General features: G+C 37.8%; 2 protein-coding genes across 2 annotated transcripts in view; one reads left to right on the top strand and one right to left on the bottom strand.

The window, feature by feature from the left end:
* The window catches only part of STIL (STIL centriolar assembly protein), a 20,526-nt gene extending 17,779 nt beyond the window's left edge, over positions 1-2,747 (bottom strand). The window contains exon 1 of the mRNA XM_015812549.1: positions 2,665-2,747. The gene's annotated coding sequence lies outside the window, so the exon portion shown is untranslated. The remainder of the gene's footprint in view (positions 1-2,664) is intronic.
* Positions 2,748-5,154: 2,407 nt separating this feature from the next.
* CMPK1 (cytidine/uridine monophosphate kinase 1) overlaps positions 5,155-13,388 on the top strand; it is a 13,240-nt gene continuing 5,006 nt past the window's right edge. The window contains exons 1-3 of the mRNA XM_015812548.1: positions 5,155-5,446; positions 11,492-11,638; positions 12,832-12,984. Coding sequence (XP_015668034.1) covers positions 5,261-5,446; positions 11,492-11,638; positions 12,832-12,984 — 486 coding nt within the window. The 5' untranslated portion in view covers positions 5,155-5,260. The remainder of the gene's footprint in view (positions 5,447-11,491; positions 11,639-12,831; positions 12,985-13,388) is intronic.

The raw sequence follows: 13,388 nt of genomic DNA, 5'->3' as shown, positions 1-13,388 counted from the left end.
TACCTACTCATGTAGAATAATATACTTTGTGGAGTTAGAGATATTAATATTTGTTTACTTATATTTGAATATTATCCTGGGATTAGGTTTGGGAAGTCCGGGGGGGTGGGGGGTGGGTTTTCTTACAGTATTGTGTAATATTTGTGATGTTTTTTTCTATGATGAAAAATAATAAAAATTTTATATTGAAAAAAAAAAAGAATTAAACTAATGCAACAATGCTCTGTAATCATCATTAAACCTAATGCACAAAGAAAACAATTTAATATAGGCTATCTTAGTCTTGTGGGGAGGGAGGTATGACATATTTATTTCAGTCTCCAAAGCCTTCCTGGACAACCATGGCCTTTAAAAACTCGAAAAGGCTGGAGCTGCTCTAAGTCAAGCAAATTACACTATTTTGTAGGAGAGATAACCCTTTTTTAGACACTGGAAAGTAACTTTCTAGAGAAGTAGGGACCCTGGAGGAAGCCTATTCTCTCCCCCCCCCCCCACACACAATCCCTTCAATCTTACTGTGTGGGCAGTTATGAGTTGAAGTAGACAGTCTCTAAATACCCAGTTCCCAAGCCACATTAAGCTTAGTAGAAGTAGATCATAAGAATATGAAAGATATATGGGACAAAACAAGGCTTTTAAACTTATGAAACAAGAAAACAGACACATCTGAACTTAGCAAGCCTTAGTGGGTTAAATATTTGAAGGAATAAAACCACCATCACTATTTGTGTCCAGAAGAAAATATAAAGTTTTCTATAAATAAACTGTAGGTCTTTCAAAGAGGCATAAAGCAGGAGTGAAAGTGGACTTCCATTATTCTGTCATTTATTGCAAAATAGTCCTTTCATGTCAGGTTTCTTGTTCAAATTATAAAGCTAATACTCAAATAAACAAAATTCAACATGAAGTAAAGTTAGGGAGATGAGATACAAACGCAAAGTTCTTCCCTTAGGCAAAATAAATAAAATAAAATGGGAATGCCTATTGGAGGGAATAGTCAGATTGGGAATAGTTTATATGAAAATGAATTTGGAATTGTGTTAACCATAAGCAGAATATGGGTCAGTAATGTGCCATGCAACTGAAAAAGGAAATGCTATTATTAGCTACATTGTTATTTTACTTTATCTAAGGATCAGTACAGTTCTTGATTCAAATAACTATATTTTCAATTGGTCAGATGCCATCTAAAGTATTACATCTAGCTGAATAAATGTGAGATTATTTGCACTAGCTTTTGGCTCAGTTTAGGAAACAATTATTTAGTAAAAGGAAGAATTGAATAGTGAAGCCAATTACTAAGAAATGTGACAATCTCTCAATTAAATTACTAAGAAATGTGACAATCTCTCAATTTGATGGGTTCAGACTGAGGCTGGACATCCACCTAGCAAGAATGCTTTCATTTAGATTTTTACACTGAGCAAGAAATTGGATTCAGTGACATAAAAGCCTCGTAGTGAAATGACAAGAAAGGAACTTCCCGGATACCACAAGTTGTAGATGTCATCTAACTAAATAAGAAACGTTGATGTTTCTTATACATGTCCCCAGATCCTAGAACTTTAACCTATTAATGCAGTTCTTTCAGACTGTTTCTGAAGCACGAAGGCTTGTTTTGATACGAGACAGGCAGCAATTAAATTTAATATAATAAAAAAAAAACATACTCTGAATAGCTTCAATTACATAATCTCAATTCCTAGCCCGATGCGTTTTTACCAAAATTATTTGTTGGGGAAAGCTAATCATTCATAAAATTGTTCATGTTCAATGCACATACGAACAATCCACAGGTTAGCGAATTACTTTAGGAAGACTGATATAAACCAGCTGATAATATTTAACCTCTCCTTTATTTTTCTGCCAACACGGCAACACCGCCTATCCAGTAAGAAGGAAGGGGGAAAAAGTATCCAAGGCCGTAGCCGAGACAATCCCACGTAGATTAAGGATCGGTGTTTGGTTTCCCGGGCACTTCTGCGCTACCTGAATAACCTATTTTTTTTTATTAAAGATTTTATAAAATTTTACAATATAAATCCCCCCCTTCCCCTTCCCACCCTTCCACCCCCCTCCCTCCCCCTCCCTTCCCAGTGCCAATCACAGGGTTAACAATAACATAATCATACTCTAATTAACATTAATCAACTATTAAAATAACATATCTGTAACCTCCTTTAACTCTCTTTTAAACAATACAATTATTAAAAACAATAATAATAACAACACTTTAATAATTAAAAATAATACTAAATAAAATATTCTAACCTTTATACAACCATAATATTCCAAAATTTACTCAAAAACCAAATGATATTTTTTTAGCCCCATATTTACACTCAATATAATCTAGCCATCTTCTCCAAACCAAAATATATCTTTCTTGCGAGTGATCCTTCACATAAGCGGAAATCTTGGCCATTTCTGCTAAATTCGAGACTTTAAATGACCATTCTTCTATAGTAGGTAAACATTCCGTAACCTATTTGAACCTTATTATACAAGCCTCAGTCCAGGCTTTGTATAAAAAGGGAGACTTAGAATCATTACAAGAGGAGGGGAGAGAAACGCCCTATACCTAAGAATGGAAACGATAAAGATGAAGAGAATTTGTACAAAAAAAAAGAATACCCGCATCAAGAGCAATATCGCCCCATTTACCTCACAACTCGCATTAAGACTCCGTTTTTATTCCCGGGTCACCAGAGCCGGACACAACTATCAACCAAAGCAACTGAATTCTTATTCCCCTCCTGTTGTGGCGGCTCCAATGGCGGCACAATCAGCCAATCCGAAGTCCCCGACGGCAACTCGGCGTAGCCAATCAACGCTTTTAACGAGCGCTATCCTCCGCCCATCGCCCTTTTCGAATCGTTCATTTGGTGTCAATCAAACAATCGCTCCCGCCTGCTGGTTTGTCGTAACCAATGACCAAACCTCTAGTGAAATAAAACCGCCTTTTAAGCTTGCGCGCCCGCGCGTATCTCTTAAGGGTGGGTTTTTAAAAACGGGTTTCTTTTAAACGGCCTCAAGAAGCCCAGCTACTGCGCAAGCGCTAAGGTTAAGGCAAGGGGTGTAGCTCTTTCTGTTGCCATAGTAATCGCTTCTAAGGCTTCCAGCAAAGACAGCAGCCGTAATCGCAAACACCTTTGAGCAAACATAATTAGGAAAGGTCTGTTAATGACTTTACAACCTAGATACTGTAGTGGTTCAGAAGTAAATCTCAGGTACGTTGGCTGGGTTAGGAGCTCCATATTCGGGCCCTTCAAGTTCAGTTGGGGCTTAATCCCAGATAAGTGAGTATAGAATTGCAGCCTCTTTTAAATTGCTGCAAGACCAGCTCCGTAAATACCAACAAGAAGTAATTTGATAGTTGTTAATCTACTTTCTCTGCACCTACGTCAGATAACTAAGGACAGAAGCAGTGCTGTTATGTGTGGTTTGTAACACTGGAATAACCTGCCTGATTGAAACACTGCCCAAAATAAGAGTCAAGGTTTTCGTTCACTCTGAAGCAGTGTTTCTCAGCCTCAGCAACTTTAAGAAGTGTGGACTTCAAACTTCCAGAAACCCCCATCAGCCAGCATGAAGTTGAAGTCTACACCTCTTAAGATTGCTGAACTTGAGAAAACGCTGCTCTAAAGCTGGTGGTATTTGAGTCACCACTAGAAAACAACAGGTCACCATTAGAAAACAACAAAGAGATCTATCCTTCTTGTTTTCCAGGGGCATTACAATACACTAGATTCTGAAATCATTAGCATTAATGCAACCACAACCATTTCATGGCATTGTGTGAAAGTACCACCCATCTGAACATCAAGTTGATGAAGATTGGTCTAATTCTTATAACTTGTGTCCACAATAGGTTTTCATAGGCAAGGCAGCAAGGAAATTATTTCCCCTACAAAAAGTATATTGCTGTATATAGCACAAAAGACCTTTCGAATAGGCAATTTTGTCCTTTTACACAAGACTTTATGAAAATAAAAAGTCATTGTGTTGACTTGGAGAAAAATAATTTTCTGGCCATATTGAGTAAAGAAATTCTTAATTACAAACTAAGAATTTTAGGCTATGGAGAGCCTTGTGGCTACTTAACTGATTTAAGTTTTGTCAACTATTTTCTTTACCTGGCTTATTGTTTGAACTTTAAAATAAAAAAGGCCTTTAAAATTCAGTACTAGAATATTTCCAAAGATTTATGAGCTACATAGCTACATTACATCTCTCAATTTAGTGACTTCTCTAAAATCAACTCACTTCTCAAGAATTTTTACATTTATTTCAACATTTTGTATAGAAAATCCAATTGAAAAATGAGAGTTTCCAAGAATAGTACCAAATACCTGCTAAAAAATGTTCAACTTGCTATTTCGATGTTGTTTTATGCCCTCAAATATACCAAATAGAATTGGACCATAGAATTATTAAAGACAGAAGCACTTTCTTGTTAATCATCATACAATAGATAGGATTGCGGTGATTTGCTAAGAAATAGAATTAAAAATTTGCTGGGGGGAGGCAAATTGCGGCATCCAAAAATCCACCGTCTTAGGTTTTTAACAAACACTATTTATTGAATTTATGTATGTAAGCAAACTTATACGCCCCCCCCCCCAACTTTCACACAGGTGATTCTGGGCTGCTTACAATATTAAAAAAAAACGCAACACAAAAACCATACCCCCGCCCCGCATTAGAAACAGTGTTTCTCAACCTTGACCATTTTAAGGCATGTGGACTTCAACTCCCAGAATTCCACAGCCAGCAATGCTGGCTGTGGAATTCTGGGAGTTGAAGTCTACATGCCTTAAAATGGTCAAGGTTGAGAAACACTGAGGTAGTACAAGACGTATTATACCATATATTACAACACAAGAGTTGTTTCTCAATGAAATCGACATTAGCCAACACCCTTTAGATTTCCATCGAGTGAATCGAAGCTGTTCTTCCAAAGCGACCTTACTGGTTCCTTGACACCCGCCCATCTGCCCTGCCTGCCTTCACCGTAACTTTACTGTAATTGCCTTCAAACCGCTAACCCGGCCTCCCCCCCCCCCGGCCCCTCCAGGCCTTTCTCCGGGCTTCTCTCCCTCCCACATCAGCGAGAGCGACGGAAGGAAGGGAACCCGGAAGCGCTTTCGCTTGCTTCCTGGTGACACATTACAAGCCACCTCAGCCGGAGGAGTCGGCGGCTGGCTGTAGTCGTGGCCGGGTTCTTCCCCTCGTTTCCCTCCCTCTTTTTCGCCGGCGTATGTTTTGCCGTTCTCTCTTTGGGGCAACTGCCGGTCGCGTAACTGCTTCGCTTCTTCGCTTCCACGCTTTTGCCGCTCCTGCCTCCCTTTCGCCTCGCTTGCTGCTCCTCATGAAGCCGGTAGTCGTCTTCGTTCTCGGCGGGCCTGGAGCCGGAAAGGGAACCCAGTGTGCCCGCATTGTGGAGGTAAGGGAAGGAACTACAATTTTTAGCCTGCGGGGAATTTCAAAGAGTGCCGGCAACTTGCTTAGTCGGAGGGTAAAGACTGATGGGGCCTGAAGTAGTTCTTTCATGGTTTGCGGTCCGGAAGATTCTTAGAATACTGTATTGCAAATGATCTGGTGTCGGACCTGACGGGTTCAGCTACCCCAGGGGTAGGCAACCTTGGCTCTTTTATGACTCGTGGACTTCAGCTCCCAGAATTCTTTTTTTTTTATTATTCAAATTTTTATTAATTTTCAAATATTCAAACAAGATACAAATCTGGTATACATTAAACAAAAGAAAAAACAACCCCCCCATATCTATTCAGAGATGCTCAGCAGCCCCCCCCCCCGACCGCGTCCACCCTCTCTTTCACCCTTCCTACCTACTTCCCTCCTCCTCTCTTCCTCCTACCTACACCTCTCTCCTCCTTCCTCCTCTCAACTACCCTACACATCCCACCTCCTTCCTTTCCTCATCCTTCGGACGCAGTCTGGGGGCGCCAGCCGAGCATCTCATCTTCAAATACATTATTTCACTATAACATTTTAATATACCAACATTTATATTTACGTCTTAAATCCCCTCCCCCTTCCCCCCCCCCCGGACTTCCCGGAATCGAATACAGGGTTATGCACATGTCATCCCAGATCTAAATAAAACTACCCAGACATAATACAATCAAATATTAACATACTTTAACTCTAATAAAAAAATATCAACTTGAAATAAATATAAATATAAAATGTATATAATATAATAATAAAATAAAAACAATATAAAATCTACTCAAAAGCTATATAATATTTGTTCATTTCATACTTTCTCTGAATATAATCTATCCATCTTCTCCAAACCAGAATAATTTTTTCTTGAGATTGATCTTTCAAGTATGCGGAAATCTTAGCCATTTCTGCAAAATACGACACCTTCATTCTCCAATCATCCATAGTAGGTAATGCATTCTTCTTCCAGTTTTGAGCAACCAATAACCTTGCTGCCGTTATACAATACAACATCAAAACCATTTCTCTAGAATTTAAATATTCCATAATACCCCAAAGAAATAATTGTGGTGTGAATTTTATCTTTCTCTTAAAAATCTGTTGGATATTCCACCAAATCTTAATCCAAAAAGCTTTTACATCCCTACATGTCCACCAAATGTCATAATAAGTTGCATCTAAATTACCACATCTCCAACATTTGGGCTGTAGGTTAGGATACATACAAGACAACTTCTGGGGGTCCAAATGCCATCTATAAAACATTTTATAAAAATTTTCCCTTAAATTCTGCGCTTGAGTAAATTTCACATTTCTTACCCAAATTATTTCCCATGTATCCAACAAAATTGGTTCTTGAATGTTTTGAGCCCATTTAATCATACAATCTTTAACTAATTCTGTTTCAGAATCCAATTCTATTAAAACACTATAAATTCTCCTAATATGAGCTCTACCTTGATCTTTAATCTGCTTTATCAAATTCACATCCTCCAAAGTTATACCAAGCTTTTGATCTATATGCCACCTATCTATCAATTGACAATATGAGAACCAGGAATGGAGAATATTATCTCGTTTCAAATCATCCAATGATTTAAATTGCCAATCCTGCCCCCTCAGAATAAGTAAATCCTTATAAAAAATCCCCTCCAAGCTCCCAGAATTCTTGAGCCAGCATGGCTGGCTCAGTAATTCTGGGAGTTGAAGTCCATGAGTCATAAAAGCCAAGGTTGCCTACCCCCCTGAGCTACCCTATCAAAAACGGGTACTCCAGAACGGTTGCCAGAATTTTAGTGACTACCAAAAAAAAAAAAAAAAAAGCATAATTCAGTACATTCAGAAAACTCAACTTTTAGGGAAATGTGAGGTAAATGGGGCGATATTGCTCTTGATGCGTGTATTTATTTATTTTTTTACAAATTCTCTTCATCTTTGTTGTTTCAGTTCTTATGTATAGGGCGTTTCTGTCTCCTCCTTTTGTAATGTTCTAATATTATCCAAGCCTCAATGCAAGCCTTCATTGAGGCTTGGATAATAACGTTCAAATACTTTACTCAGGAAACGCAGAAACGTCTGGAGAAATCAAACTCCGATTCTTATTCTGCGTTGGATTGCCTTGACTACGGCTTTGGATACTTTTTTTCCCTTCTAACTGGTTAGGGTTAAACAGGAGGCTCAATATTATCAGCTGTGGTTTCTATCAGTCTTCCTAAAGTAATTCATCAATCTATAGATCAGTGGTGGCGAACCTATGCCACTAGTGCCAGAGGTGGAACTTGGAGCCCTCTCTGTGGGCACGCACGCTGTTGCCTCAACCCCGCCTCTCCCCGTAGCCCCCTCCTCACCAGCAGCCCCCCCCCGGAGAAGAGTCACCCCCGGGTGCGGCCCGTGCGGAGCTGTAGAGCCAAGCACATGGCATCTGGGCAGCAGATGATGCTGCAGGGTGCTGGTGGAGGACGTGGCCACCATGGCGCTGCAGGGCTGCCTGGGCGATCTGCGGCGTGCCATGGATGGCCCTGAGGGTGGGCGGGGTGAGGGTGGAACGGGGCGGGCGGAGCGGGGGCGGGGTGGTTTTTGGGCACTCGGTCTCTAAAAGGTTCGCCATCACTGCTATAGATTGTTCGTATCTCAACAATGTACATTAAAGAGGAACAATTTTATTCATTCCCCAGCAAATAATCATGTTAAAAACTTTTGAGGAAATTTGGATTGATAGTTTTATGTAGATTAAAGTTTGAAACTTGAAGATACTAGACAATTACCTTAGCAAATCTGAATGTTTTCTAATGGCGCATGAAAATGGCCTTTAATTTGTACACAGGGTATGGTCCTTTGAGATTGAGATACTGTAGTCAATAAATGCTATATCAATAGCGCTTAGACGTATGTACCACTTCATAGTGCTTTGCTGCCCTCTCTAAGCGGGTTACAGAGTCAGCATATTGCCCCCAACAATCTGTGTCCTCATTTTACCAACCTTGGAAGGATGGGAGGCTGAGTCAACCTTGAGCTAGTGAGAATCGAACTCCTGGACCGAGCAGTGAAAACAATTTACTAATTCTGCTTTAAATCTTTCAAGGTTGTCATTTTAGCAGTTTAGTATTTGCACCTATTTTGAATTTTAGCTTTATATTGATTTGCTTGCTTGCTTGCTTGTATCCTGCCTTTATTATTTTTACAAATAACTCAAGGCAGTGAACATATCCAACACATCTTCCCCCTCCTACTTTTTCTCATAATAGCAACCCTGTAAGGTGAGTTGGGCTGAGAGTGACTCAGAGTAATTGGCCCAAGGTCACCCAACTGGCTTTCATAACTAGCGGTACTAAAACTCCTGGTTTTTTTAGCCTGGCACTCCAACTAGGTTAACCACAAGGTTAACCACAAAGAAAAACTGGTGTTTCCTTTTTCCTCATATTGTTCTTTGTATCTTGTAACTTTGTTATATTTATGTCACAATAAATTTGAAGGAGAACTTCAGTTGATGCATATATGCATATTCTTTACTTACAAATTCTTCTGTTTTTTTATCAATAATTTCAAGATGTTTCCATTTTCAAAGAAATGTGATGGGGGGGAGGTACCAGTGTCTGCATTTTATGTTTGCCTTCCTGTGAATCTTATATTGTATATCTTCTAAATAGCTTAGATTGTTTTTGAAATATTCAAAGGAAATATATGAAGGAGAGTTGAAGTGAGAGGTCCTCGGTGCTCTCTGAGCCTGGTTGTTTTCTTGCAGACTTTTCATTACCCAAAGTAGGTAACATCTAGTAAGGAGTGGGATTTGCTCTCAGTTTATATTCTAGTGGCTTGCCCTATTAGTGTTGGTGGGGGTGGTCTTAGAGGTTCTTTGGTTGGGCTGTTTACTGTTGGCTTGTTTGGTCAACCCAATACAGCACAATCAACACAAGCCCTAAAAAGAATAACACTGCTATACATCAAGAACATCTCAGAAACCACCAACAAACACATGGAATCAGCATAGCACACAAGCCAACTAAAGCCCTTCAAAACATCCTAAGCAAACCAAAAGACTCAGCAGCCCCAGAAGAAAAAAAACAGAGTCATCTACAACATAAAGTGTAATGATTGCAACAACTACTATATGTAGGACAAAAAGGTAGAAAATTGGCGGAACACATCCATGAACGCCAACTAGCATAATCTGAAGACATGATGAAAACTCTTTAACAACATATGGACAGACTTAACCATACTTTCAATTGGGAAACTGTAATCATCCTAGACCAAGCCAAAAATGCTAGGAAGTTTCTAGAAGCCTGGCTCTCTGGCAAATTAGTCATCAATAGACACATAGACATAATATCTATAAACTATGCAAAAGAGACAACCAGCAAACCAAAAGGGAACAAAAAGACCTAAGCACCTCTCCACCAGCAATTAGCACCCAGATGAACATAGATTAACTCCAAGATTAACATTAGAACAACAATCAAATAAACAATACCCCAATCAAGAAACTGCCAAACAAGCCAACAGTAAACAGCCCAACCAAAGAATCTCAGAGATCATCCCATGGCAAGCATTCAGCTTGCCATATTTTTATCTTGTATATTTTATTGATTCTATTATGCTTTCTTTGTTATGAATCACCCAGAGCTGTTGAGAGTTGAGCAGCCTACAAATTTAATGAACAGTGATTGGTCACATAGCCACCCAGATGTTTAGACTGGATTTGGCATTTTGTCCACTTACTGAATTTTTCCCAAGGATAGGAAGATGTTCTTTAATCAGGTTAAAGGTATTGTTGCAGGATGTAAGCTGTTCCAAGTAAAGCTGTGTTTTGCAATTTATGGATGGTGATCTTGTCATTACCGAAGGTGTTGAAGTGGTGCTGCAGATGTTTTGGAATTGCATCAGTGCATCTATTGCTATTGGTACTATCTTTGCTTTCTTGTGCCACATTCGTTCTACTTTTCAGGTCTTCATATTTTGTGATTTTCTCCAGTTCTTTCTGTCCTATTCTTCTTCTGCTGTTTCCAGGTATTGCAATATCCAATATACAGATTATTTTTGTCTTTCTTATTGACAGTTATTAAGTCTGGAGTGTTATGTGTCAGGTACTTGTCTGTTCAAATTCTAAAGTTCTAATCTAAAGCATTTCAGCTTCTACTGTACATTTTCTACATTTTGTCTATTTTATGGTCTCAACAGCACTTGCTTGCAGGCAAAGGGCATTTCTTGCAGATATTCCAGTGCATCATTGTTGCTATTTTTTCATGGTGTTGTTTGTAGTCGGTCTGTGGAATCTTCTCGCAGTAGTTAATTAGATGGTCCACTATTTCTTCAACTTCTTTGAAGAGACAGAATATGCTGTCTGTTGCTATCTTCTTAATTCTGGCTTTGTATGCATTTGTTCCTAAGGCTTGGTCTTGTACTGTACTGGTCTTGTACTCTGTGTCTTTCTTCAGTTTTTCTGCTCTTAGTCAGTGCAAGATCTTGTTGTTATCTGTTTTGTCAGGTGGTTTTATCATTATTATTATGGTTGATTGAACAGTGAGGCAAGTGTTTAGATTGGATTTGGCATTTTATCCGAAAATTATTATATTATTATTATATTTAAGAATAAAAGAGATCAGATGTGAGCAACCTGACAGTGAGACTACTAATACAAACATTGTAACATTGATAGGAAAAATGAACAAAAATACAGACATGCTGTTGGTTTTTCACATTAATTTTCTCATCTTACAATTTATATGGCCACTCATCTCATATAAATGAATTTGGGTGGCATGCAAAAGTTAAAATCAAACAGTAAAATGAAATCAACTATCCAAACCACAAATGTTTGAGATCAAAGAAATCATTCCCAACTTATAACTGAAAAGAAACCAATAAATCCAATAAAACCAATAAATCAGCACAGCTCGCTTAGTTTCCTTGCCCAAATATTTGAGACAACAGCCAGGTCTTTATTAATATCATGTAAAGAAAATACAGTTATCTAATCAACACTTTATGTGGATTTAATTTAATTATGGTTTCTTTCCTTTAGAAATATGGTTATACTCATCTTTCTGCGGGTGACCTCCTTCGAGATGAGAGAAAAAGACCAGGCTCTCAGTATGGAGAACTTATTGAAAATTATATTAAGGATGGGAAGATTGTACCTGTACAAATAACAATCAGCTTGTTAAAGAGGGTAAGTTTAATTCAATTTCCCATATAAATCTAAAACAAAACATTAAGGTATTTATGTACTTTAATTTGACTTTTAGTAGTAAAATACCATATATGACAGATGGATTACCCTTTTCATGAAATAATGCTTTTCTTTTTATGAGCATAGATAAATCCATGAATAGATAATTATTCAAAATAATTTCATTAGATATTGTCAGGCCCAAGAACCAAGAAACATATGTGGTGATTCTTCCAAGCAGAGTTCTTTATTGTTCCATACTTACAGATAGACTCTTGCCAAACTGAAGCACTCTACTATCTATAACAAGCATATATTCTGAGAACTATTAGGGAGAGTCTGTTTTCACCCTCTTTGTTTCACACAAAATATCTGGACTGAGCTGCCTCTTATTTCTCTGGAATGCACCCCTTCCTCCTGATAATCCAACCTATTACATTTCAGCACAGATATGTGTTACTTCTCTTTTCGTGATAAAGACAACATTCTGGGCTGAAGCACTCTATTTCAGTGACATGTGTACCTCCTCTGATATACTTTGACCTAAAGTAGATCTGAAGTATATTATGTTTTGTAAACTGAATCTTTCCAGTTTCTTCAAATGAAAAAATCCCAAACTACAGAAGAGGCAGTAGTATTATGAGGGACAGATTATCTTCTTGTCTTCTAACCAAATAGAGATATAATCAATACGTTTGAGAGAGACAATAAAGCAATATTCAAAAACTGTTGAATAAGTTTTGTACTTCAGTAGCTTTGGTGATTACAGAGCATAAAAAGAAAAATCTAAAATTTCATTTGCAAGTCAACATAATTCCTTAATTCCTGATTTCTTGACAGTTGTTTTCCTTGGAATATGCAAAGATGTATTTCTGTACTGTTCATTGTAGTCAAAGTTCCTCAGAGAATGTCATTTTTGTAAATCTAGGATTACCAGAATGGGACACACCAGAGTGTGGAAAGCCCCCAAATGTATCAAAGAGTTATCATAGTGGTTGTCACGCTTTTTGCCACCCAGATTTGGAAACCATATTCGACCTTACCCTTAAAGTAACCCTACATTTTTTTTTGAAACTTGGCAGATGTTATTCAAGTAGAAGTATCCATATCATTCCAATTAGAACTGTTTTATTGATTGCATACAGTATATTATTGTCTTGTGTCATGTTTTAATCTAAAATATTATTCTATAGGCTATGGATGAAACTATGGCAGCTAACTCTCAGAGGAATAAATTCCTAATTGATGGATTTCCCAGAAATGAAGATAATCTTCAGGGCTGGAACAAAACAATGGATGAAAAAGCGGATGTATCTTTTGTTCTCTTTTTTGACTGTGATAATGAGGTAACACTAATACATTTCTTCTTATACAGAACAATAAAGACTATTAGGTTTCTCACTTACATATTACACATCAGGATTTAAGTTAGTTAATATTCAAATGTCTTGTTATTTTTCCCCAGGATGTTTATGTAATTGTTTGGCAAGCTGAAAAATATTATGTTCTCCTGGAGTAATTATTGTACCAGATATTATTTTATTATTATTTTTATTATTATTTATTGAATTTATATCCCGCCCTTCTCCTTGCAGACTCAGGGCGGCTGACAATCAGTTAAAAAATACACCAATAACAATTACAAAATTAAAATTAGTTAAAAAGAAATATTTAAATGTTGTCTAATTAAAATATGATTAAAAACCCCTCTAAAAATTGCCCTAGGCCAGTCCCGCTTGTTGGAATAGCC

Source organism: Protobothrops mucrosquamatus, unplaced genomic scaffold (genome assembly GCF_001527695.2).
Source record: "Protobothrops mucrosquamatus isolate PMUCROS unplaced genomic scaffold, P.Mucros_1.0 scaffold95, whole genome shotgun sequence".
Lineage (NCBI taxonomy): Eukaryota > Metazoa > Chordata > Lepidosauria > Squamata > Viperidae > Protobothrops > Protobothrops mucrosquamatus.
This window is presented reverse-complemented; position numbering and strand designations above follow the sequence as displayed.